Genomic DNA, 23,360 nt, shown 5'->3' on the forward strand with positions numbered 1-23,360 from the left:
ATTCTACTCATACACAAAAAAGCACACTCCAAGCATTAGTTTTTCATATGCAGGGAGTGATGAGTCAGCATTACTCTTGCACCAGAATACACATGCAGGAGGGAAGTCCTATGTGTGCAATAAGTGAGGGCGGGGCTTTAGAAATAAGTCACACTTCACATAACAGAGGACACACTCAGGGAAGAAGGCTTTCCTGTGAAAGGAGTGTCGGTAAGACTTCTTATAGAAGGCAATTCTCACCGCGTATCAGAAAACCCACTCAGTGAAGAAGTCTTTTGTATGCAAGGAGTGTAGGTAAGACTTTACCCAAAAGTCAACTGCGCATGAGAGAACACACTTGGCGGAGAAGCCTTATAGATGCCAGGAGTTGTGGACAAAGGATTAGGTATAAATCATCCTACGATAAGCACTGGAAGGCATACTCAGGGGAGAAGGCTTTTTTGTGCAGGGAGTATGGGCAAGACTTCAGCTTGAAGACATCTCTTACCAGACACCAGAGGACACACCCAGGGAAGTAACTCTGCTTCTTTAAAAAGCTGTAGCCAAGACTGTGCACCTTGTTTATGGATATATCATGAAAGCAGAAGGGATCCAGAGAGCTAAGAGAACCTGAACTTGGCCCAAGTTATTCCCAGAGATTCTAAGAAAAGAGGTCAAAATTTGGGAAACAAAGATACCAGGTAAGGGGAGGGGATTACCTGGACTCTTGGGGAAATGTGGTCTCTTTCCTACTGAGCTGATGTTCCCAGTGTTGTATCTGTGCCATGCCATACTTCTCAAGGACTGTTCTTAGCCAGTGACTGTGGGCCTGGCACTGAGAGCCTCACCAACCTCCTTAGATGGCACAGCAGTCTAGGATCCCTCCACCAAACCTTCCCTCCCTCTATTCTTCCCTCTAGCAGCTCTCCCAACCTTCCTTAGTGCTATGGTTTGAGCAATGTTGTCCCTTACAAAATTCATGTTGAAACCTAATCACCAATGTAACATTATTAAGAGAATGTTTAGGATGTGGTTAAGTCATGAGGATGGAGCCTTCATGAATGGCATTAGGTACCCTTATAAAAGGATTTGGCAAAAGATTTGGCATCACTTTATCCTTTCCTCCAACTGCCATGTGAGGACACAGAGTTCCTCTCCTCTGGAGGATGCTGTATCAAGATACCATGTTGGAAGCAGAGAACAGCCCTTGCCAGATAACCAAATCTGCTGGCACCTTGATCTTGAACTTCCTAGCTTCCACAAGTGTGAGAAAATAAATTTCTGTTCTTTATAAAATAAATAAATAAATACATAAATAAATAAGAAACGCTACAGATAAAAAACACTGTAACAGAAATGAAGAATCCCAGCCAGGCAGAAGAATTACATCTAACCTCTCAGAAACCATGCAAGCAGAGAGTACAGTCAAAGAGAGAAAACCCTATCAGCCTAGAATTCTGTATCCTGCAAAATTCTTCAGAAGTAAGAAAGGCCACATGCGGTGTGGCTCACGTCTATAATCCCAGCATAGCGGATGGATTGCTTGTGTCCAGGAAGTTTGAGACTAGCCTGGGCTAGTGAGACCTCATCTCAATGAAAAATAAACAAAATTAGCCAAGTGTCCTGGCGTGTACCTATAGTCGTAGCTATTTGGGAGGCTGAGGTGGGAGGATCGCTTAAGCCCAGGAGGTTGAGGTGAGCTGAGATCACGCCACTGCACTCTAGCCTGGGCAACACAGTGAGATCCTCTCTCAAAAAAAAAAAAAAAAAAAAAAAGTGAAGGAAAAATAAAGACTTTCTCAAGCAAACAAAAATACAGAGAAATTATTGCCCACAGACTTGCCTTGCCAGAAATCTTAGAAGAAGTTCTTTAGAGAGAAGGAAAATGAACTAGGCACGGTGGCTCATGCCTGTAATCCCAACACTCTGGGAGGCTGAGGCAGGAGGACTGCTTGAGCCCAGGAGTTTGAGATCAGCCTGGGCAATATCAGCAGACCCTATTTCTAACAAAAATAAAAATAAATTAGCTGGGCATGGTGGTGCTTATCTGCTGTTCCAGCTACTCCAGTGGCTGAGGTGGGAGGATTGCTGGAGCCAGGGATGTTGAGGCTGCAGTGAGCTACAACCTTGCCACTGCACCCCAGCCTACGTGACAGAGTGAGATGCTATCTCAAAAAAAAAAAAAAAAAAAAAAATCTGAGATTCGAATCAGCCCTCTCCAGCTCCAAGCACACTGGGATCCTTGCCGCTGGAGGTTGCTGTTGGCTTCTGCTCATGCTGTGTATTGGGATCTGCAGCCAAGCATGGGAGCTTACGAAGGCACCTGGTGGTTTCTAGGTAGGAAAACAGTGTGGATGCTGGATATCATGCCTCATGCACAACAGCACTTTGGGAGCCTGAGGCAGGCAGATCACCTGAGGTCAGGAATTCGAGACCAGCCTGGCCAACATGGCGAAACCCTGTCTCTACTAAAAAAATACAAAAAAAATTAGCCAGGCATGGTGGTACCTGTAGTCCCCGCTACTTGGGAGGCTGAGGCACAAGAATCGCTTGAACCCGGGAGGCAGAGGTTACAGTGAGCCGAGATGGTGCCACTGCACTCCAGCCTGGGAGACAGAGCAAGACTCCATCTTAAAAAAAAAGGGCCGGGGGCAGTGGCTCACGCCTGCAATCCCAGCACTTTGGGAGGTCAAGGTGGGCAGTTCACAAGGTCAGGAGTTCAAGACCAGCCTGGCCAAAATAGCAAAAAGCCGTCTCTACTAAAAATACAAAAATTAGCCGGGCATGGTGGTATACACCTGTAATCCCAGCTACTCGGGAGGCTGAGGCAGGAGAATTGCTTGAACCCAGGAGGCAGAGGCTGCTGTGAGCTGAGATCGTGCCACTGCACTCCACCCTGGGAGACAGCGCGAGACTCCGTCTCAAAAAAAAAAAAAAAAAAAAAATAGCATGGAGTGTGCGTAATTGTGTTTGAGGAAGAGATGGTCACTGTCTCTGTGGTAGTGTCTTTAGGGAACTATCTGTGCCTGGATCCTGGGGAATTATGACAAAGCAGTCTGCAGGTTTGGCATGAAATCTGAACTTTCTCCCTCTACAGGATCTTCAATAGAAAGGTCCTGTCCTGGGGAAACACTCAGAGGCACTTCTCTTGCTTGTGAAGCCTGCCAGCATGTGTGTTTTGGTCAGCACTGAGATGTACATGACAAATTGTGCACAATGACTCAGCACAGCCCAACGGGTTTTTTTCTGTTTACACTTAACTAGCCTTGGACAGTAGGAGGAAACCTTAAATATTTCCTTCTACTCTCACAAACCCTTTATCTTTTTTTTTGAGACGGAGTCTCACTCTGTCGGCCAGGCTGGAGTGGCACGATCTCAGCTCACTGCAACCTCCACCTCCTAGGTTCAAGCGATCCTCCTGCCTCAGCCTCTTGAGTAGTTGAGACTACAGACGCACACTGCCACACCTGGCTAATTTTTGTATTTTTAGCAGAGACGAGGTTTCACCATGTTGGCCAGGCTGGTCTCAAACTCCTGACCTCAGGTGATCCACCTGCCTCGGCCTCCCAAAGTGCTGGAATTACAGGCGTGAGCTACCACACCCGGCCTCACAAACCTTTTATCTAATAAAACAAAATTACTGCCAAAAAAAAAAAAGAGACAATGTCAGAGTCAATCAAAAAACAAGACCTAACTGTATGTTGTATATGAGAAACCCCCTTTAATACAAATAAACATATAGATTAAAAGTAAAAAGATAGGCCAGTTATGGCAGCTCACGCCTGTAATCCCAGCACTTTGGGAGGCCAAGGCGGGTAGATCACAAGGTCAGGAGATCGAGACCAACCTGGCTAACACAGTGAAACCCCATCTCTACTAAAAATACAAAAAATTAGCTGGGCGTGGTGGCGGGTGCCTGTAGTCCCAGCTACTCAGGGGGCTGAGGCAGGGGAATCTCTTGAACCTGGGAGGTGTAGGTTGCAGTGAGCCGAGATCGCACCGCTACACTCCAGGCTGGTGACATAGCAAGACTCTGTCTAAAAAAAAAAAAAAAAAAAAAAAAAAAAAGCCTACTATAGGCCTGGCATAGTGCCTCATGCCTGTAATCCCAGCACTATGGGAGGCCAAAGTGGAGGAGACTAGGAGTTTGAGACCGGCCTGGGGAACATAACGTGACCCTGTTTCTACCAACACCCCCCGCCCCAAAAAGAAAAAAAAACTTACTATAAAGCTACAGTAATAAACACAGTGTGGTACTAGAAAAAGAACAGACACATAAATTACTATATATATTTTATTTATTTATTTTTTTTGAGACAGAGTCTCGTTCTGTCGCCCAGGCTGGAGTGCAGTAGCGAGATCTCGGCTCACTGCAAGCTCCGCCTCCCGGGTTCACGCTATTCTCCTGCCTCAGCCTCTGGAGTAGCTGGGACTACAAGTTCCCGCCACCACGCCCGGCTAATTTTTTGTATTAGCCGGGATTAGTAGAGATGGGATTTCACCATGTTGGCCAGGATGGTCTCGATCTCCTGACCTTGTGATCTGCCCGCCTCGGCCTCCCAAAGTGCTGGGATTACAGGCGTGAGCCACCGCGCCCGGCCATCAATTACTATATTTATGTGAATAAATAGAGGGTCCAGAAATAGACCCACATATATATAGTCACTGATCTTTGACAAAGAAGCAAAGGCAATACAATGAAGCAAAGATAATCTTTTCAACAAATGGTGCTGGAACAACTGGATATCCACATGCAAAAAAATGAATCTAGACACATGCTTTATAGCTTTCACAAAACTTAAAATGGATCACAGACCTAAATGTAAAATACAAAACTATAAAACTTCTAGAAGATAATATAGGGGAACACCTACACCAGGGGCCACACAGCAGCGGGTGAGCAGCGGGCAAGTGAGTGAAGCTTCATCTGTATTTACAGCCACTCTCCATCACTTGCATTACAGCCAGAGCTCTGCCTCTTGTCAGATCAGTCGCAGCGTTAGATTCTCAAAGGAGTCCCAACCCTACTGTGAACTGTGCATGTGAGGGATCTAGGCTGTACGCCCCTTATGAGAATCTAATGCCTGATGATCTGTCACTGTCTCCCATCACCCCCAGATGGGAGCATCTAGTTGCAGGAAAACAAGCTCAGGGCTCCCACTGATTCTACATTATGGTGAGTTGTATAATTATTTCACTATTATATTACAATTTAATAATACCATAAATAAAGTACACAATAAATGTAATGTGCTCGAATCCCCCCCACCCCCAGTCCATGAAAAAAACTCTTCCAGGAAACCAGTCCCTGGTGTCAAAAAGGTGGGGGACCACTGACCTAGATGACTTTGGTATGGCGATGACTTTTTAAATACAACACCAAAGTCATGATCCATGAACTAAGTAATTGATAAGCTGGACTTTGCTAAAATTAGAAATATCTGCTCTGTGAAAGACAATGTCAAGAAAATGTAAAGACAAGCTACAGAATGGGAGAGAATGTAAAAGATAAACCTGATAAAGGACTGTCATGCAAAATACACAAAGAACTCTTAAAACTGAACAGTAAGAAAATGAACAACCTGATTAAAAAATGGGCAATAGACTTTAGTCAGACACTTCACCAAAGAAAAATACAGATGGCAAATAAGCATGCTCAACATCATGCCATCAGGGAAATACAAATACAAATAATTGTTATTATTATTATTTTTTGAGACAGACTCTCACTCTGTCACCCAAGCTGGAGTACAGTGGCGCGATCTTGGCTCACTGCAACCTCCGCCTCCCGAGTTCAAGCGATTCTCCTGGCTTCAGCCTCCCGAGTAGCTGGGACTACAGGCACTCGCCACCACGCCCAGCTAATTTTTGTATTTTTAGTAGAGACGGGGGTTTCATCATGTTGGCCAGGCTCGTCTCGAACTCCTGACCTCAGGTGATCCACCCGCCTTGGCCTTCCAAAGTGCAGGGATTACAGGTGTGAGCCACCCGGCAGGGAAATGCAAATTAAAACAACAAAATCCATTACACACCTATTAGAGTGGCCAAAATCCAAAACACTGACAACACTAAATGTTGGTAAGGATGCGGAGCAACAAACTCTCATTCATTTTTGGTGGGAATGCTAAATAATATGGCCACTTTGGAAGACAGTTTGACAGTTTCTTACAAAACTAAACATAGTCTTACCATAAACATAGTATGACCATATGCTCCAGCGATCACACTCATTGATATTTACCCAAATGAACAGAAAACTTATGACCACACAAAAGCCTGCACATGGATATTTATATAGCAGCTTTCTTTACTCATAATTGCCAAATCTCGGAAGCAATGAAGATGTCCTTCAGCAGGTGAATGGATAAATTGTGGTACATTCAGACAATGGAATATTACTCAGCACTAAAAAGAAATAAGGTATCAAGCCATGAAAAGATAAGGAGGAAACTTAAATGCATATTACTAAATGAAAGAAGCTAGTATGAAATGGCCTTATACTGTATGATTCTAACTAAACGACATTCTGTAGACCGCAAAACTACGGAGACAGTAAAAAGATCAGTGCTTGCCAGCGGTCAGTGGAAAGTGAGGGATAAACAGGCAGAGCACAGAGGATATTTAGGGCAGTGAAACTATCCTGTATGATACTACAATGGCGGATACATGTCATTTTATATATTGATTGATTGATTTGACAGGAGTTCACTCCGTTGCCCAGGCTGGTGTGTAGTGGCACAATCATGGCTCACTGCAGCCTTGACCTCCAGGGCTCAAGCAGTCCTCCCACCTCAGCCTCCTGAATAGCTGGGACTACAGGTGCACATTACCACACCTGGCTAATTTTTAATTTTTTTTTTTTTGTAGGGATGGGGTCTCACTATGTTGCCTAGGCTGGTCTTGAACTCCTGGGCTCCAGCAATCCTCCTGCCTCGGCTTCCCAAAGTGCTGAGATTACAGGCATGAGCCATTGTGCCCAGCCTCATTATATATTTGTTAAAACCTACAGAATTTGTAATACCAAGAGTGAATCCTAATATAAAGTATGGACTTGGGTGATAATATGTCAATGCAGGTTCATTGAATGTAACAAATGTAGCATTGTGGTTCAGTATGTTGACAGTGGGGGAGGCTAGTGTGTGTGAGGACAGGAGGTATATGAGAATCCTCTGCACTTTTCACTCAATTTTGCTGTGAATCTAAAACTGCTCTAAAAATAACCAGTTTCTTAATTTAAAAAAAAGCAAAGGAAGAGCATAAATGAAAAAAGAAAAGACTGAAAATCACTAAGTAAATGTGAATAGCTTCTTGCATATTCATTTTCATACAGTGCTCAGAAAAGAGTCTAAAATTTTAAGCTTGGAGTATCCATTGCTCATTATTCTAATGTTAAGACAGAAAACCAAAGCCTAGCAGAAAGTCCAGCTTCCAAGCAGGAAGTGGTGTCTCCTTGACAGAGCTTCAATCCAATTATGCCCTAGCCACTGATTTTTCTATTACTACCTCCCCTTTGTTTCAGAGACAGTATCCATGACCTTCTGTTCATGCGGTGGAGGAAGAAACTGCTTCCCAGAAAGGCTTAGCCCACTCCATTCTACTAGATAAAGGAAAAACAAAAAGCCACTCCACTCTGACCAGCCGATTACTGTCTATGGAGAAGCAAAATGCCTCCCTTAGGACTACGGGAATAGCCAACAAGGTACAGTATGTTCAAACCTTTAACCATGACTCTGCCAAGAGCCGCTATGTATGTGAATACAATCTCCTCATCTGCGCAGTCAAATATGCATAACTGAAAGTACACGCCTCCATAAGGCCCTGTCTAGTTATAGTTTCAAATGCACAGAAAGTGAAAGAAGGCTGAAATAAAGTCTCCCCTATCCACTACTGCAATTACCTAGGTAAAGCCTAGAAGGAAAGAACACGAAAGACTGAAGAGGGAAAGCTAAAGTGTTGAATATAATATGATATTTTATAAAATATACACAGACATCTAGACCCCTGAAATTTTTAGACTACTTTTATTGTTCCCTCACGATATGTACAACCTAAGGAGACTACAGTCTCCCTGTTAATCCTAAAAAATACCTGAAACTGAAGTAAAATGACAAATGTCTGAAGTTATGAATGTAATTTAAAAAATTAATGTGCATAGACTGCCACCATGTAAAAAAAAAAAAAAGATGTTCACTGAAGTGACAGATGTCTATAATACTATTTACCCATTCTAGTATTATACAAACTCCAGGTATGTACTACAACCGAGATCTTTAAAACTATCTGAATACCTCTTTTCACTTGATTCAAATAACTATGCCAATGTAAGATTTGTTATTGTCAGTGAGCTTGAGAACAGAGACATAAAATGGAGGTAATCAAAGCTTAGCATTAAAATGTAGTCTTCATCCATCCTATTAAACTGTCACTGTCTCTCTGATAACTTCTCAGGAGCCAAGCTTTTAGCTCAGTTCTATAGGCTGCTGCCCTGAACCACTTTTTCTTTGCATTTACTTTTTTATAGGAACTCCTGTCATCACTCACACACACACACACGCGCACACATGCACGCTCACACACAACTAACTGGTCTATCAGAGGCACCCAGCAAAATAAACAAATGAGACCTTTGGATACAACAAGTGATCATTTTGGTCAGTTACAACCTTACCCAGTGAGGCAGTCTCAGTTCTGAAGCCAAGAACTTGACTTCGTGGTAAGAGGTGGAAAAGACAAGACTCTAGTCAGGTATTTCCTGCAGCTGAATGCACAGTTAATTTCACATGGTTCACAGATATACAATGAATCATCAGCATCAAGAAGGAAAATGTGCTGGGCGCGGTGGCTCATGCCTCTAATCCCAACACTTGGGGAGGCTGAGGAGGGCGGATCACTTGAGGTCAAGAGTTTGAGACCAGCCTGGCCAACATGGTGAAACCCCGTCTCTACTGAAAATACAAAAATTAGCTGGGCTTGGTGGTGCACATCTGTAGTCCCAGCTACTTGGGAGGCTGAGGCAGGAGAATCACTTGAACCTGGGAAGTGGAGGCTGCAGTTAGCCGAGTTTGCGCCACTACAGTACAGCCTGGGCGACAGAGCAAAACTCCGCATCAAAAAAAAAAAAAAAAGAAGAAGAAGAAGGAAAACGTGACGCACGCCTGTAATCCCAGCACTTTGAGAGGTTGAGATGGGCAGATCACTTGGATCACTTGAGGTCAGGTGTTCGAGACCAGCTTGGCCAATATGGTGAAATCCCATCTCTACCAAAAAAATACTAAAACTAGCTGGTTCAAGCCTGTAGTATCAGCTATTTGGGAGGCTGAGGCACGACAATTGCCTGAACGTGGGAGGCAGAGGTTGCAGTGAGTGAGCTGAGATCGCACCACTGCACTCCACTGCACTCCAGCCTGAGTGATAGAGCGATCAAAAAAAAAAAAAAAGGAAAATGGGAAAATGTATGTTTTAAGCAACTTTCCAGTGAAAGATAGACATTCAGACAACATATACAAAGAATCCCTTTACTGTAAATATCAACTATTAGATTCTCTGGTCTCTTTTGATCCTCTATGTATACTTCTACATATATATATGTATATATATGTAGAATATATATGTATATATGTAGAATATATGTATATATGTAGAATATATATGTGTATATATGTAGAATATATATGTATATATGTATTTATATATGTGTATATATATATTCTACATATATATGTAGAATATATATATATATGTATTTTTTTCTTTTTGACATGAAGTCTTGCTCTGTCACCCAGGCTGGAGTGCAGTGGCACGATCCAAGCTCACTGCAACCTCTGCCTCCCAGGTTCAAGCGATTCTCCTGCCTCAGCCTCCTTCTTAGTAGCTGGAATTATAGGCACCTGCCACCACCCCCAGCTAATTTTTGTAGTTTTAGTAGAGACAGGGTTTCACCATGTTGGCCAGGATGGTCTCGAACTCCTGACCTCAGGTGATCCGCCTGCCTCGGCCTCCCAAAGTGCTGGGATTTCAGGTGTGAGCCACTGCGCCCGGCCACTTCTACATATTTTTATCACTTAAATTATTTCATGTAAATATTTCCATGAATCTACATAGCCATATATTTTCACTTGCGATGATAAATGAAATCTCTATTGCATTAACACAACACAGTTTCTAAGAGAAAAGGAAAAAGCAGATGTGTAGAGGTGCTATGAAGTCAAAGAAAGACAGGATGTGAGACCTGAGTGGAGAACTGTATTATTCAACAGGCGAGATCCTCTATGTAGCCACATGCCAAAAATGTCAGAGAATAAGCAAGTTAGCAATCACTGAGCAGATTATACATCTCATTATAGTGTTGTTCTAATCATACCCTAATTCCACCTTAGTCACATTTCCTCTTACCAGTAAGTATGGCAGCCACTAGAACAAAAGCCCCAATTACTACACGGCACTAGTCAAAGCAAGATACCCATCCTTTGTATGTGGGAGCTTATGGGAATAAAACTAAGGCAAGAAAGAAGAAAATATGGATCAGGAAGTAACCTAGCCTAGAATGCACAAAGATGACACCCACAATGCTTCTCTGGGCCTATTAGTAGAGGATGCTGAAGCCATGATTTTAGGTCCCAGTTTTCTAGTTCTGTCTACATTTCTGGTTGGCCAAAAATTAATTTTCTTTCCTCTTTAGAATCATGTCCTTGCTGCAAAATGATGGTGGTTTACCTCAGAGAGTAGACACATTTCAGCATCATTACCAGGCAGATAAAAAACATTGTAGACTAAGGCTGAGGCAGTTGCAGAAAGATTTCTTCATTTTCATAAGAATTTACATCTTTTTTTGTTTGTTTTGTTTTTTGCTCAGGCAGAGCTCAGCTACAGATTCAGCTCTCTCTGGTATGGCAGCTGGATATATAGATCAGTAATAAACTATACTGATTTGGACCATTTACCAAAAAAACACTACTTACTCATTTTTTTCTAGGCTAGATGTGGATACTGATGTGCGTATGGAAAATAATAAGGAAGCAATTTAGCAGAGTGGTTGAGAGAGCTGGTATGGAGTCTAACCATCTGGGTTTGTGTTACAACTCCATCACAAAACTGAGTAACCCTGTACAAGTTAGTTCTCTGAGCCTTAGTTTTCTCACTGGCAATTCTCCCTCAGAGGTTGCTAGGATTAAATAAAATATCCCTGTAAAGTACTTTGGCAGAGTACATGATAAAAGCTCAGTGAGCTATAATTATTGTTGCTGTTGCTGCTGTGTTATCAATAAAATCAAACAATTTTCATTGTATTTTATTCTCTCCCTTCCCTGTATGCTTTCTGGATGGAAAGATCATTTTCCTGTACCTTATATAAACACATTTCCTCTAAATTGTATATGCATGTATGCATACATGACCTGTTAATATGCACTAATTGATGTTAACCCTGACAACCATGCTAAGAACTTTCCCTAGGCTAGTGTTCACTTTACCACAGAGTCAGTTCAGTCTGACAAGTTAGGAAAGTAGTACTGAGCCAAGACTGGGAGATTCTCATATTTAGTCAAATTGAGAGGGTAAAGAGATAATATCTCTATGAAAAAAGATCCTACTCCGTACCAACGAGCTAGAATTCTAAGCAGACAGGAACCATGAGTCCTAGAACTACAGAAATCAGTATTTCTCCTTCCCCCATATTTTATCAATCTAAATTTTCCAGAGTAGGGAAAGGAAGAAATGATTCTTTCTTTCTAAATTAAGTTGGTTCCAGTGTTTATCTGGGCTATTCTTAACACTTACACTTCTCAAATAGTTTCTTTTTTTATTTGTATTTTTTGGTAGAGTCAGGGTCTCGCTTTGTTGCCCAGGCTGATCTCGAACCCCTGGCTTCAAGCAATCCTCCTGCCTTGGCCTCCCAAGGTGCTGGGATTATAGGCATGAGCTTCTAGTAAAAGAAGCTGAGATAGCCCAAAATAAAATGCAAAAGTAAATCTGCTTATCTTGCACATCCTCATAAACTTCAATATCTCCTTTGCTTAGGGACCATTCTACCTAAGCCAGGCCACATCTGTGATCCCCTAACCCCAAATAAAAGTGTCCATTTCTTTATGTAGCCAATATCACAGTCATCATTAAACTAATTCATACTAAAGTGTGAATGACAGCCCCCATAGAGTTCTCCATAGTTTGCCAAGAACTTAGTAATTTACATGAGTCTTTAATTAGTATAGAAGTACAAGAGTTTATTTCTGGATGAGGAATCTTTGCACTAATGTTCTTCAATCATATATAAGGCTGCCCATGGGAAGAAGGGAGAGAATGAGACTTTATTGTCCTCAACCTAATCAAAGGAAAAGAGATCAAATGCTCTACTTCCTCTTGCTTTTGCTCAACCCTAATACCTTGATTCCCCAGATACAGCCCATTCAGTGTTCATCTTGTCCTTGCTCCTAACACCTAGAACCAATAAAACTGTCACTAGGCAAGCTAATTCCTATAACATCAGAGAGACTCCCAGCAGAGAAGAAGAAAGTCTGGGCCACCTAAATCTCCCTGGATAAATGCTTGGAGTTTTAGATAGAACTTGGAGCTGTGCAGCCTCCCACGTCTAATTTCCTCTCCCCGTTTTTTCCAACAATTTCCAATCACATGCTTACCTACTCACAACTTTAAAAAATTAGAGGGCTATATGATTCCTACTACATGACGTTCTAGAAAAAGTGAAACTACAGAGACAGTACGAAGATCAGTGGTTACCGGGGGTTCAGGAGGGTGGGATGAATAGGTGGAGATTTTTATGGCAGTGAGACTATTCCATATGGCATTGTTATAGTAGATACATATTATTATACATTTGTGAAACCCCACAGAATGTATAGGCAGTGAACACTAATGAAAATTATGGCCTTTAGTTAATAATAATGTATTAATGTTTGGTTCAACAATTATAACAAATACAGCACACTGATGCAAGATGTTAACAATAAAGGAAATTGTGAGTAGGGGTGGAGTGAGGAGGTATATGAGAACTCTCTGTACTCTGCGCTCAATTTTTCTATACGCTTACCGCTGCTCTAAAAAATAAAATCTATTAATTTTTTTAAATAGAGAAAACACTGGTGAATAATCCCCACCAGGTACCACGGTTAATAAGAGCCAAGATAAGCTGTATAAAAAGGACATAAAAATGTAAAAAATTAGACTGTAGGGCTTAATCTCAAACAGTAACTAAAGGACAATAACTAAAGACAGGAAAGAAGCTTGAGGAAATGAAGGAAGGAAAGACAACCTCATAGTGGCATTTTACAGTTACTAGCGTGCAAACAACTAAAACAAATTTATTTCCCTCACAGAAAGAGAACAGAAGCCAAGACACTTATAAGGGACACTGAGTTTCTCAACAGAAAAATCACCACCATTAAGCCTCTGGCATACTTACGAGTATCACCCTGATGCCTCTCCCTGTGGCTAAGGAATCAGAGCTTCTCATTGTAACCAAATCAGCAACCTGTGCTGGTGCCAATCTTTATAGTGGATTGAGCTATTCTTCAGGAAAAGCAAGGGATAATTGCCCAGTATCAAAAGAAGATCTGACCCTTGGGAGGAGAAAGGAGGTGTTCCTTTTGCCACAGGATGATTCTCTCTGGAATAACATAAATGGCTCTTTGAGAGACCATGTCTTTGATAAGCAGCAGTGCAACTCTGACAGACAATCTGCTGAATGTCGAACAGAGCACTCAGCTTTCTACAATGACTCAAAGGACACGGCAAAGCTGCAGATTTATTCTGCTGACTTTCCCCACACAGTCACTCAAGTTTTTCAAAGGCAAAAAGGAAGAACTCTTTCCTTTCAATCCAGGGAATTGCAAATTCCACTGGGATTTAAAGACAGAGCTATGTTTGCTCAAAATCTGACATCACTGATGTGAACAACAAGATTTAAAAGCTTGGAATGATGGCTGGCAATTTTAGCAGTTAGAGCAGAAGTTGGTTCGGCATTTCAATCTGCCAGCAGAATCAGCAGTCACACAGGGCACATGGTGTGCCAGACTGGGAATGAGCTAATTTCACAAAATTCTTTCTCATTCTCTTTGTACTTTCACATGACAATTGCAAACAGTCCACATTCTTACCAAAGCACAAATATAAAGGTAGCATATTTCACTGCACAAAGAAATTTCGAAGTAAAAACACAAAGGCACTGTTACAAAGAGATAAACCTCAGAGCTTCTATCTTTTCTCCATGATGCTTTCCTTCTTGAAATCCTATCCTTAACATAATTTTGTGAGATAAAACTTTAAAAAGCAACATCTCCCTACAATAAACTATTAAAACTATTTCTTCTTCACAATTTGTATGTCAATTCTTTGAGATGAGATTTTGAAACAGAAAACCATTCTACCTCAAAAGTAACATCCACGTGCTATGATTTAAAGGACAAGCTCTCTGTGGTTAAATAGATTCAACCCCCAACAGACAAAAGAAAACTAGGCTTGACAGTTAAGATACCCAATTTCTGTTTAAAACATGTGTTATCTTATGATTAGCAAACAAAGAAAAAAAACCCTCAAATTTACGGGTGATTTTAAAAAACATGTATTATTGTACTAAATACACTAGTACAATAGGTACTGAAGCAAAGTGATTAGTAATAGCAAAACAGCACAGAAAATTATAAGCAGAAAATCAGAATAACATTTTTCCCCAAACTAAATACATAACCTTTTCACAAAAATTAATGGAAAGAGGACAAAAATAAAGATATTTTACTTTATAAATAATATTGGCAAACACTATACTTTATGTGTTAAGTTTTTAGACATAACCAAAGGCCTGACATTTAACCAAATGTCGACTAGCACTGTAACTCTTTCAGAAAGGTTTATCATTTGGTTATAAAGACTCTATTGGGATTAAAATCTCAGTATGACTGAACTCCAGAGCATGGGGCTTTTCTTAAAATATTACAAAGTCCACTTTAAAAGAGACTTTGTGCCAGGTGCAGTTGCTAATGACTGTAATCCCAAGTACTTGGGAGCCTCGGGTGAGAGGACTCTTAGGCTAGGAGTTCGAGACCAGCCTGGGCAGCACAGCAAGACCCTGTCTCTAAAAATAAAAACATAAAATTAGCCAAGCATGGTGGTGTGTACCTGTAGTCCCAGCTACTCAGGAGGCTGAAGCGGGAGGACTGCCTGAGCCCAGGAGTTGCAGGCTTCAGTGAGTTATGATTGCACCACTGTACTCCAGCCTGGGTGACAGAACAAGACCCTATCTCTAAAAAAAAAAAATAAAAGTGGCATTGTGTTTAAGGCACATAGTTAAAAAGCTTAAGTTTGCCCAGTCACAACTCTTTTGAGCAGAATGTTGAAATTCTTTTTGTCTTCAGAAAAATCTTCCAGAGAGCATCTCTTGTACCTTATTCATAATGTACAATTTATTGGCATTTCTTTTCCTTTCTAAATGGCCAGGAGGGAAGAAGAGCTCCACAGCCACTGTATGAGGTTAGTAACGGCGCTTTTACTTGTCATTGTACAAAGCCTGTTAAATATTTACAACACAGACAGCAATATCTAGTCCTAAACACCCAGTTGTGAGTTTGAATTTTTTTAGAAATACATCTATGACAAGTTTTCCCCAGCAAAACGCCAGACGACTTTACTAACAGCTTCAAGAGACCCAGCGGGTCCAGAGGAGCAGTTATAGGCCATCTGGTGATTACTTATTATTATTTATACAGCACTGTAGATGTATACACAGATGTGTTATGAATCCACATACAGAGAGGCCCTAACAAGGGCTTCAGACAGAATGCGACTGCTGAGCAAGTCAATCTGCATTAAAGAAATACGCTAACCAGAGGGAGGGAGTACGCCGGCTGCTTTTTAATCTGCTGCATTTGCTGGAAGACTATTTGATAAAAGAATGAAGAATTCTATATAATGACAATATCTTGTAAGTCAACAACCTAGCTATATGCTGTATGTAGTTTTGCCAGAGTGGCAAAGGAAGGATAAATGAAAGACAGGCTCTAAGATTCAGAAGGCACTTTGTAAATTCAGCAGTTTGCAAAAGAAGGGAGTAGGAAAGAGGCCTTTTAACTTAGGAAGAGCTGAGATGCAAAGACAGGATTTTATTTTTTTTCTAACAGGAATGCTCTGAGAACAGTTTCTGGGCTCCCGTTTCAAATATTAAGTTATATCTAAGGAAAACAAGAAGGAATAACTGAAAAATGTCACCTTAATTTCTTGGGTGTAGTACCAATTAGATTCATACAGCCTTTTTTGGGAGAGGCAGACCGGAGCAAGGATGCTTTTAATCTACTGTGCTCTAGTAACATACATATAATTGTTTAAATGTAACATGAAAAACAAAAATAACCAACTACATGTTTCTAAGGGCAAGTGTCAAGAGTATCAGATCTGACATTAAGAAACTTGAGTTTAATTCCTGCTCTTAGCATGTCTACATTTAAAAAATTCCAGTCCCAGACCAAGTGCAGTGGCTTATGCCTATAATCTCAGCACTTTGGGAGGCTGAGGCAGGCAGATCACCTGAGGTCAGGAGTTCGAGACCAGCCTGGCCAACATGGCGACACCTCATTTCTACTAAAAAATACAAAAATTAGCCAGGTATGGTGGTGGGCGCTTATAGTCCCAGCTACTGAGGAGACTGAGGCAGGAGAATCGCTTGAACTCGGGAGGCGGAGGCTGCAGTGAGCTGAGATCGCACCACTGCACTCCAGCTTGGGTGACAGAGCAAGACTCCAACGCAAAAAAAAAAAAAAAGGAAAAAAAATCCCAGTCCCAATTTTGTCTATATGATGCGTAAGAGTGGTCTACTTCCACCACAGGTTACTGCAGCATCCAGAGAGTGAACTGAAAGTTATTGCAAAGTCAACATAATACAAAAAATAAGGTTAGCATTTGGCCTAATTTGTGTATAATGCCATGTATTTTCAGCTGCCTGACAGCATGCAGGCACTCTTACCAGATGGGAACTAGATGAATTATTGAATGAAATATGAATTATTAAATAAAAATTAGAATTTTAAAAAACTCTTGGCAGAGGATGGGGAAAAAAGGCTTATTTGTTTGCCTGAAATTGCCTTCACCTGTCGAAACATGTAAACATTGCATATACTACCACAAATGGCATTTACCTACCAGAGCCATTGCTTCCCCTTGTAATTCTCCAATTCAAGATGCTTCCCTAACATAAAGAATTAGTAATCACCACCAACTCATTCTTTCCTGCTTTTCTTTTGTACTTACGCCAGATAATAGGGCAACTTGCCAAAGGGACAGAATTAAAGATCCAGAGTCCCACAGTACCAGTATGGCCCATTTAATGGGAGGGCTGGGATAACAGGAATAATCTCTATAGATTTGTGTTATATAGGCAATAAAACATATACCTTTGCAGCATGTCAGCATTTAACCAATCATAGGAGCTATTTGTTGCCTCATATATTACAGAGCAATAGAGATTTAAGGGATAATGTTCATGGAGGCAGAGGATACGAAGCAATAAACAGCTTTGGAGGTTGGTTAAATGCCAAGTGAAGCCAGGACTACAACACCATAAACATTATTCCTATTATATGACAAGATAAGGAGGTACAAGAAGCTGCCCTCAATCCCATCAGTTTTGGGGGCTCCATCACTAGGGCTCCATCACTATTCTTGGCCTTAGAAAGGAAAAGCAGGCCCCAGAGGTCTATGAGTTAGTTATATGTTTTGTATCTCAGTTAGAAAGATATGAAGAGTATTTCAGCCTGTACCTAAATGTCCTCTGGGAGAAGAGAAGAAGATCTGACAGTAGATCTCTTCAGGCAAAAAAAGAGTAATAGTCCCTCAGGGTCACACTGGACAGAGAAATAATCGAAGGATTTTTTCCTTAAAAGGACAGAGGTGGGCTGGGTGTGGTGGCTCATGCCTGAAATCCCACCACTTTGGGAGACCAAGAGGGGCAGACCACTTCCAGTCAGGAGTTCGAGACCAGCCTGATCAACATGGCGAAACCCTGTCTCTACTAAAAATACAAAAAAATTAGCTGGGAGTGGCAGTGGGTGCCTGTAATCCCAGCTACTTGGGAGGCTGAGGCAGGAGAATCACTTGAACCCAGGAGGTAGAGGTTGCAGTGAGCCGAGATTGCACCACTGCACTCCAGCCTGGGCGATAAGAGCGAAACTCCATCTCAGAAAAACAAAACAAAACAAAAAAGGACAGAGGTGATACAAAATAGTTGACAGAAACCTTTCTCACTGGCTAAGAACAAGATGATACTAACTCTCCATGAGTAGTATCTCCTCAGAGGAAATGTGTTCCTGTTTTTAAGGAAATTGACATTCTGATAAGCTGATATGACCAGCTGCTGTTCGAACACTTGATTATGGTAACCAGAAAGACTACTTAAATCTGCATAATTTATACTGCAAACCTGTGTCATGTGCCTGAGAGGGAGGCATAGGAATATGGAATTTGTTGATCCCAGTAATAAAAAACTGGGCAAAGAGCATCCAAAAGCTAAGTTATCTAACTGCGTATATATGAAATAACATCTAAAATTCAAGATTACTGACAGAGACATAGTATTTATTCCTGCTTCCACATACAATGGAACAACTTTATAATCCATATTCAAGTAAAAGTGTCCTCCAAAAGTATAAAAAACTTATAAGACTTCCTATTAATAAATTCAGTACCAAACTATATTTCTATTATTTTCACAACACGAAGCTGTTTTATAGTCACAATGTCTTTAAATAGATGCTATCTTATAAACATTTCAAAAACCCATACAACTCAAATTCAACCAGTCCTCTGCCAAGAGGGTATCTGGGGCACTGTTGCCTTAACAACACTAACCCCATTCTCAGGAGGTAGCTCTATTAACTACTCCTGCTACCACATTCCACAGGGAGGTATTAGCAGGGATATTGCTTTCCCTGAGTTCCTCTTCATGAGGTTGATGAGGCCTCAAGAGAAACAAAAAAATCTCAACAGGAGAATAGGAATAACAGGGCTAAAAAACCCTATCACCTGTCTTTTCCGATAAGAATGCAGACAGCACAACCTTCAGCAGCATTTTTTTTTTAAGTACATGCAGCATATTTAGAACTCAGCTGTGTCACATCAGACTTACTGTTGGGAAGTGGATCATGAACAGAATCCAAAAATAACAGCCATTAAAGACCTAGCAACCAAAACATGTTTATGTATCCATTGAAAGCCTAGTGGTTTTGATTATATAGTGGAGAGCATAATCCACTAGTCTATTTTAGGTGAATTTTCCTTTCACCTTCTCTTAATATTAAGGCACAGGACAATTTCTGAGTTTAGGAATGCATAGGGTAAAGTCTGGGCAAGTAGCAGATATTGACATAATGCAAGGTTCCTATAGTTTTGTTTGCTTTTTAAGAAATAGTGGCCAGGCACGGTGGCTCACGCCTGTAATCCTAGCACTTTGGGAGGCTCAGACGGGAGGATCACGAGGTCAGGAGACCAAGACCATCCTGGCTAACACGGTGAAACCCTGTCTCTACTAAAAATACAAAAAATTAGCCGGGCGTGGTGGCGGGCGCCTGTAGTCCCAGCTACTCTGGAGGCTGAGACAGGAGAATGGCGTGAACCCGGGAGGCAGAGCTTGCAGTGAGCTGATATAGTGCCACTGCAATCCAGCCTGGGCCACAGAGCGGAACTCTGTCTCAAAAAAAAAAAAAAAAAAAAAAAAAAAAGTATCCTGAGTTATAATTGTTTTCATTCCTACTTCCTCTACCCAGTGGAAGCCACTGCTTTTTGAGACTTCTATGGTAGCAGGTTCTAAACCACGTCTTGCAAAAATTATCATGGTCCTTATTACCCATCCTGGGATTTACATAGCCTTTTTATTATTCTACTATTTCTGGAAGAAAGAACTTGAATCAATGACAGATGGATTTCAAATAGTTTGAAAGGCTCAAGGTGGCTCCAGAATGAAACCATTCTCAAGGGATATTAAGGAAGTTGGATGACAGGCCAAGGGTAGTTCACTTTACCAAATTTATCTTATCTGCCAGATTTTCACTATTTCATACAACATAAAGCAATCACAGTAAATCTTGTAGAGATCCCAATCTAGAGTTATTTGTTACCAGATAGTGGGAGAAACTTGGAAGAGACTAAATATAACTAAAGAACTATAATCTCACCTGACCATAAAGTTTTGACATGCAAAGGAGGTAAAGGGATGAATCATGCCACCTTCAAAACCTTAAGTTGTACCTTTGTATCCTTTTTCTATGAAATAAGTATCTTGAATCCAAAAGAAAAAGGTAGCAATGTTCCACACTCATCTTCCTACTGAGGGGAAAAAAGCTTTTAGAACCTAAGCTGGAGGTTATAATGAATCCTAATAACCAAAATACCAACAAATAATTCAGAAACAGGAGAGAGCAGCAGGGGAAGGAAATGGCTTATGGTAAGTGGAACACAACCTTACGAGAAGGAACCAAAGTCAAAAGTCCCTACTATTTTCCTACCTCCAGTCCAAAACACAGCAAAACAAATCTGTGACATTTCACAAATTTCAGTAGATACTACTCTTTTCTGATGAGACAGCCTGAAAAGGTGTTATTTATATCTTTCTTCCTCAGAGAGCTTAAGAGATGCTTTTCTCATATATTCCTTATTTTTATCATCTATTTTTACTTCTTTGCGAAGTCCTTGTCTGGGTTGTTTTAAGCATATAACATATAAGAGGAGTTCAGGAGTAGCTTAAACAGTAAGTGAAGAAAAATAATGGTAAGTATTAGAAAAATAAATCTTTTCACCAAAAATGCCTTTTTTCAACTAAAAGCAAGAAGTGAAAAAGGTACAAGGTATCGGTCGTAAGCATCATAGTAAATAGTATTATCTAATTCCATGTAAAAATTTGGAGAGCTAATTTTTAAATTTATTTATTTTGAGACAGTGTCTCGCTCTGCTGCCCAGGCTGGAGTGCAGTGGCATGATCATGGCCCACTGTAGCCTTGAACTCCTAGACTCTCAAGTGATCCTCCTGCATCAGCCTCCCAAGTAGCTGGGACTACAGGCGTGTGCCACCACACCTGGCTAATTTTTAATTTTTTTTTTTTTTTTTTGTAAAGACAGGGTCTTGCTATATTGTCCAGACTGGTCTCAAACTCCTGAGCTCAAGCGATCACCCTGCCTTGGACTCTGAAAGTGCTGGGATTATAGGCATGAGCCATACCAGGCTAGGAGAGATAATTTTTAGAAATGTATTTCAATAAAGCTGTCTGAAAAGTGAAACAAATGTATTCTATTTTCCCAACTGGCTTTTACTGCAAATATTTATATACATCCATATATAAATGGAGAGAGAGAGAGAGAGATATATATATATATCTCCATTTATATATGTATATATGAAATCACATGGGGAAACATATAGTAAATAATAAAGTTGAAAACTTTGACATGAAAGGAAATACACCCTAGGATGGCAAATACTGCAGAATATGATGCCTTTGTTGGTCTTTTGTCAAAATTTTAGCATTTACTGGAATTTGGAATCTTCCTTCTGTTCATTCCTTGTCACCACCCCCATTTTATCTACCTCTCAAATTCTTAGGAATCTCTGAAATTTAACTCTTCTTTTTGCCCAGATATTTACAATGTTTAATATAACTAGTGTGTAATCTCACACACCACCAGTAAGTGTCAGTGGACAGTCACATGACATATTCCTAAGTTAACAGAAACTCAATCCTTTGAGTTCTATAAAACAAATTAATGAAGGCAAATAAAACTTTCTTTGTATTCCTTTCTTCATCCTTTGTGGAACATGGCAATAGAGGAAGGTCTAGGAAGAAGAGTTAAGAAGATGCAAAATGAAAAAAAGGCAATTTCAACAAAATTACTTTATTAAAAAAGCATATGATGAAAAATGACATACAATATACACATATGAATATAATTACGTGACAGCCGACATACAAAACAATGCATTTATGGCATTAGACAGAGAAAATGTTTATATAATACTGTGAGATCTCAAGTTCTCTACTGGATTTGTCTTTCCTAGATAGATATCTGCTGTAGCTGCTAACAATGATTTTCTGGATCAACAGTCAAAAGAAATGTTTTTTTTTTCCTTATTTAAAAAATCCAAATAGATTCTGGCAAATTGAGGTTCACAATGAGTGGGTACATTATCAACTGCCTCTCCAAATATGTTAAGCAGACTTTTATATCCATGCAGGTTGAAGAGAAAACATTTCTTTTTTTTTTTTTGAGATGGAGTTTCGTTCTTGTCCCCCAGGTTGGAGTGCAGTGGCACAATTTCGGCTCACTGGAACCTCCACCTCTCGGGCTCAAGCCATTCTCCTGCCTCAGCCTCCTGAGTAACTGGGATTACAGGCATGTGCCACCACACCCAGCTAATTTTGTATTTTTAGTAGAGACGGGGTTTTGGCCAGGCTGGTCTCGAACTCCTGACCTCAGGTGATCTGCCCATCTTGGCCTCCCAAAGTGCTGGGATCACAGGCGTAAGCCACCGCGCCCGGCATGAAGAGAAAACATTTCTAAACTTGCTTTGTATTTAGATGGACAGCTTTAGAAAGGAGGAGAGAGCAACATGTATTTTTCCACACTGTGTGGTGGGAAACAAACACCAGTAGAATACAATATGGAAGAGAGCAAGGCAGATTTCATTACGGTAGAGTGCCTACACTTCCCCATAACTTGGATTTACACACTGCAAATCCTCTGATCTGATTACCTCCAGTGATCACGTAAAACACCGGCTTTAAACTCTTTGCCTTAGTGATAAAACAGCCACTTTGATTCACAACGAGACATTCACAATAAAGTATATTGTAAACGTACCTGTCCACAGCCCGGGGCATTGCACACAAACGGTCTGTCGTCTCCCATATTTCATATAGCAGAGCGGAGCTGAGGAGGGGGAGGTGAGGGAAAAAGTTATGTTAAATATGCTGGAGCAAAAAAAAAAAAGTGCTTCAAAAATATCAACCCTAGAAACAGGTGTTCCACGAATGCCATCTATCAAAGTTGTAAACACAGGCTACTTTGGGGAGACCCATTAGACAGGTGGCATATGATCTACTGTGTCTCAATTGAAACTTTTAATTAGAAAGATTGAGATCTAAATAGTCAAGGAATTTCAAACCTTTGCTAGATTTTCCCTCTTTCTACTAACAGTATATAACACACTTCTCCAATCTGTTGAATTACAACTAGTGCAGTTCCTTATGTCAATAAATTCACTGAATGCTCGATGCGGAAGCCATATTTCTGAACTAGAGAAGACCAAAATTTGTCATTTAATTAATTAAGGGATTATAGGAGGGGTGCTCCATTTTACAGGGCCATAATCTGGCTCCCTGGTGTATAACCTACGAGAC

General features: G+C 40.7%; 1 protein-coding gene across 8 annotated transcripts in view; it reads right to left on the reverse strand.

Annotated features, from left to right (window-relative positions):
• Positions 1–23,360, reverse strand: part of ATF7 (activating transcription factor 7) — a 113,343-nt gene that overhangs the window by 65,005 nt on the left and 24,978 nt on the right. For 7 of the 8 annotated variants that reach the window (XM_054526425.2, XM_063711581.1, XM_024256161.3 and 4 more), the window contains 1 exon segment: positions 22,822–22,890. In XM_054526425.2, coding sequence (XP_054382400.1) covers positions 22,822–22,869 — 48 coding nt within the window. In that variant the 5' untranslated portion in view covers positions 22,870–22,890. 8 annotated transcript variants of the gene reach the window in all.

This window comes from Pongo abelii, chromosome 10 (genome assembly GCF_028885655.2).
Source record: "Pongo abelii isolate AG06213 chromosome 10, NHGRI_mPonAbe1-v2.0_pri, whole genome shotgun sequence".
Taxonomy (NCBI): Eukaryota; Metazoa; Chordata; class Mammalia; order Primates; family Hominidae; genus Pongo; species Pongo abelii.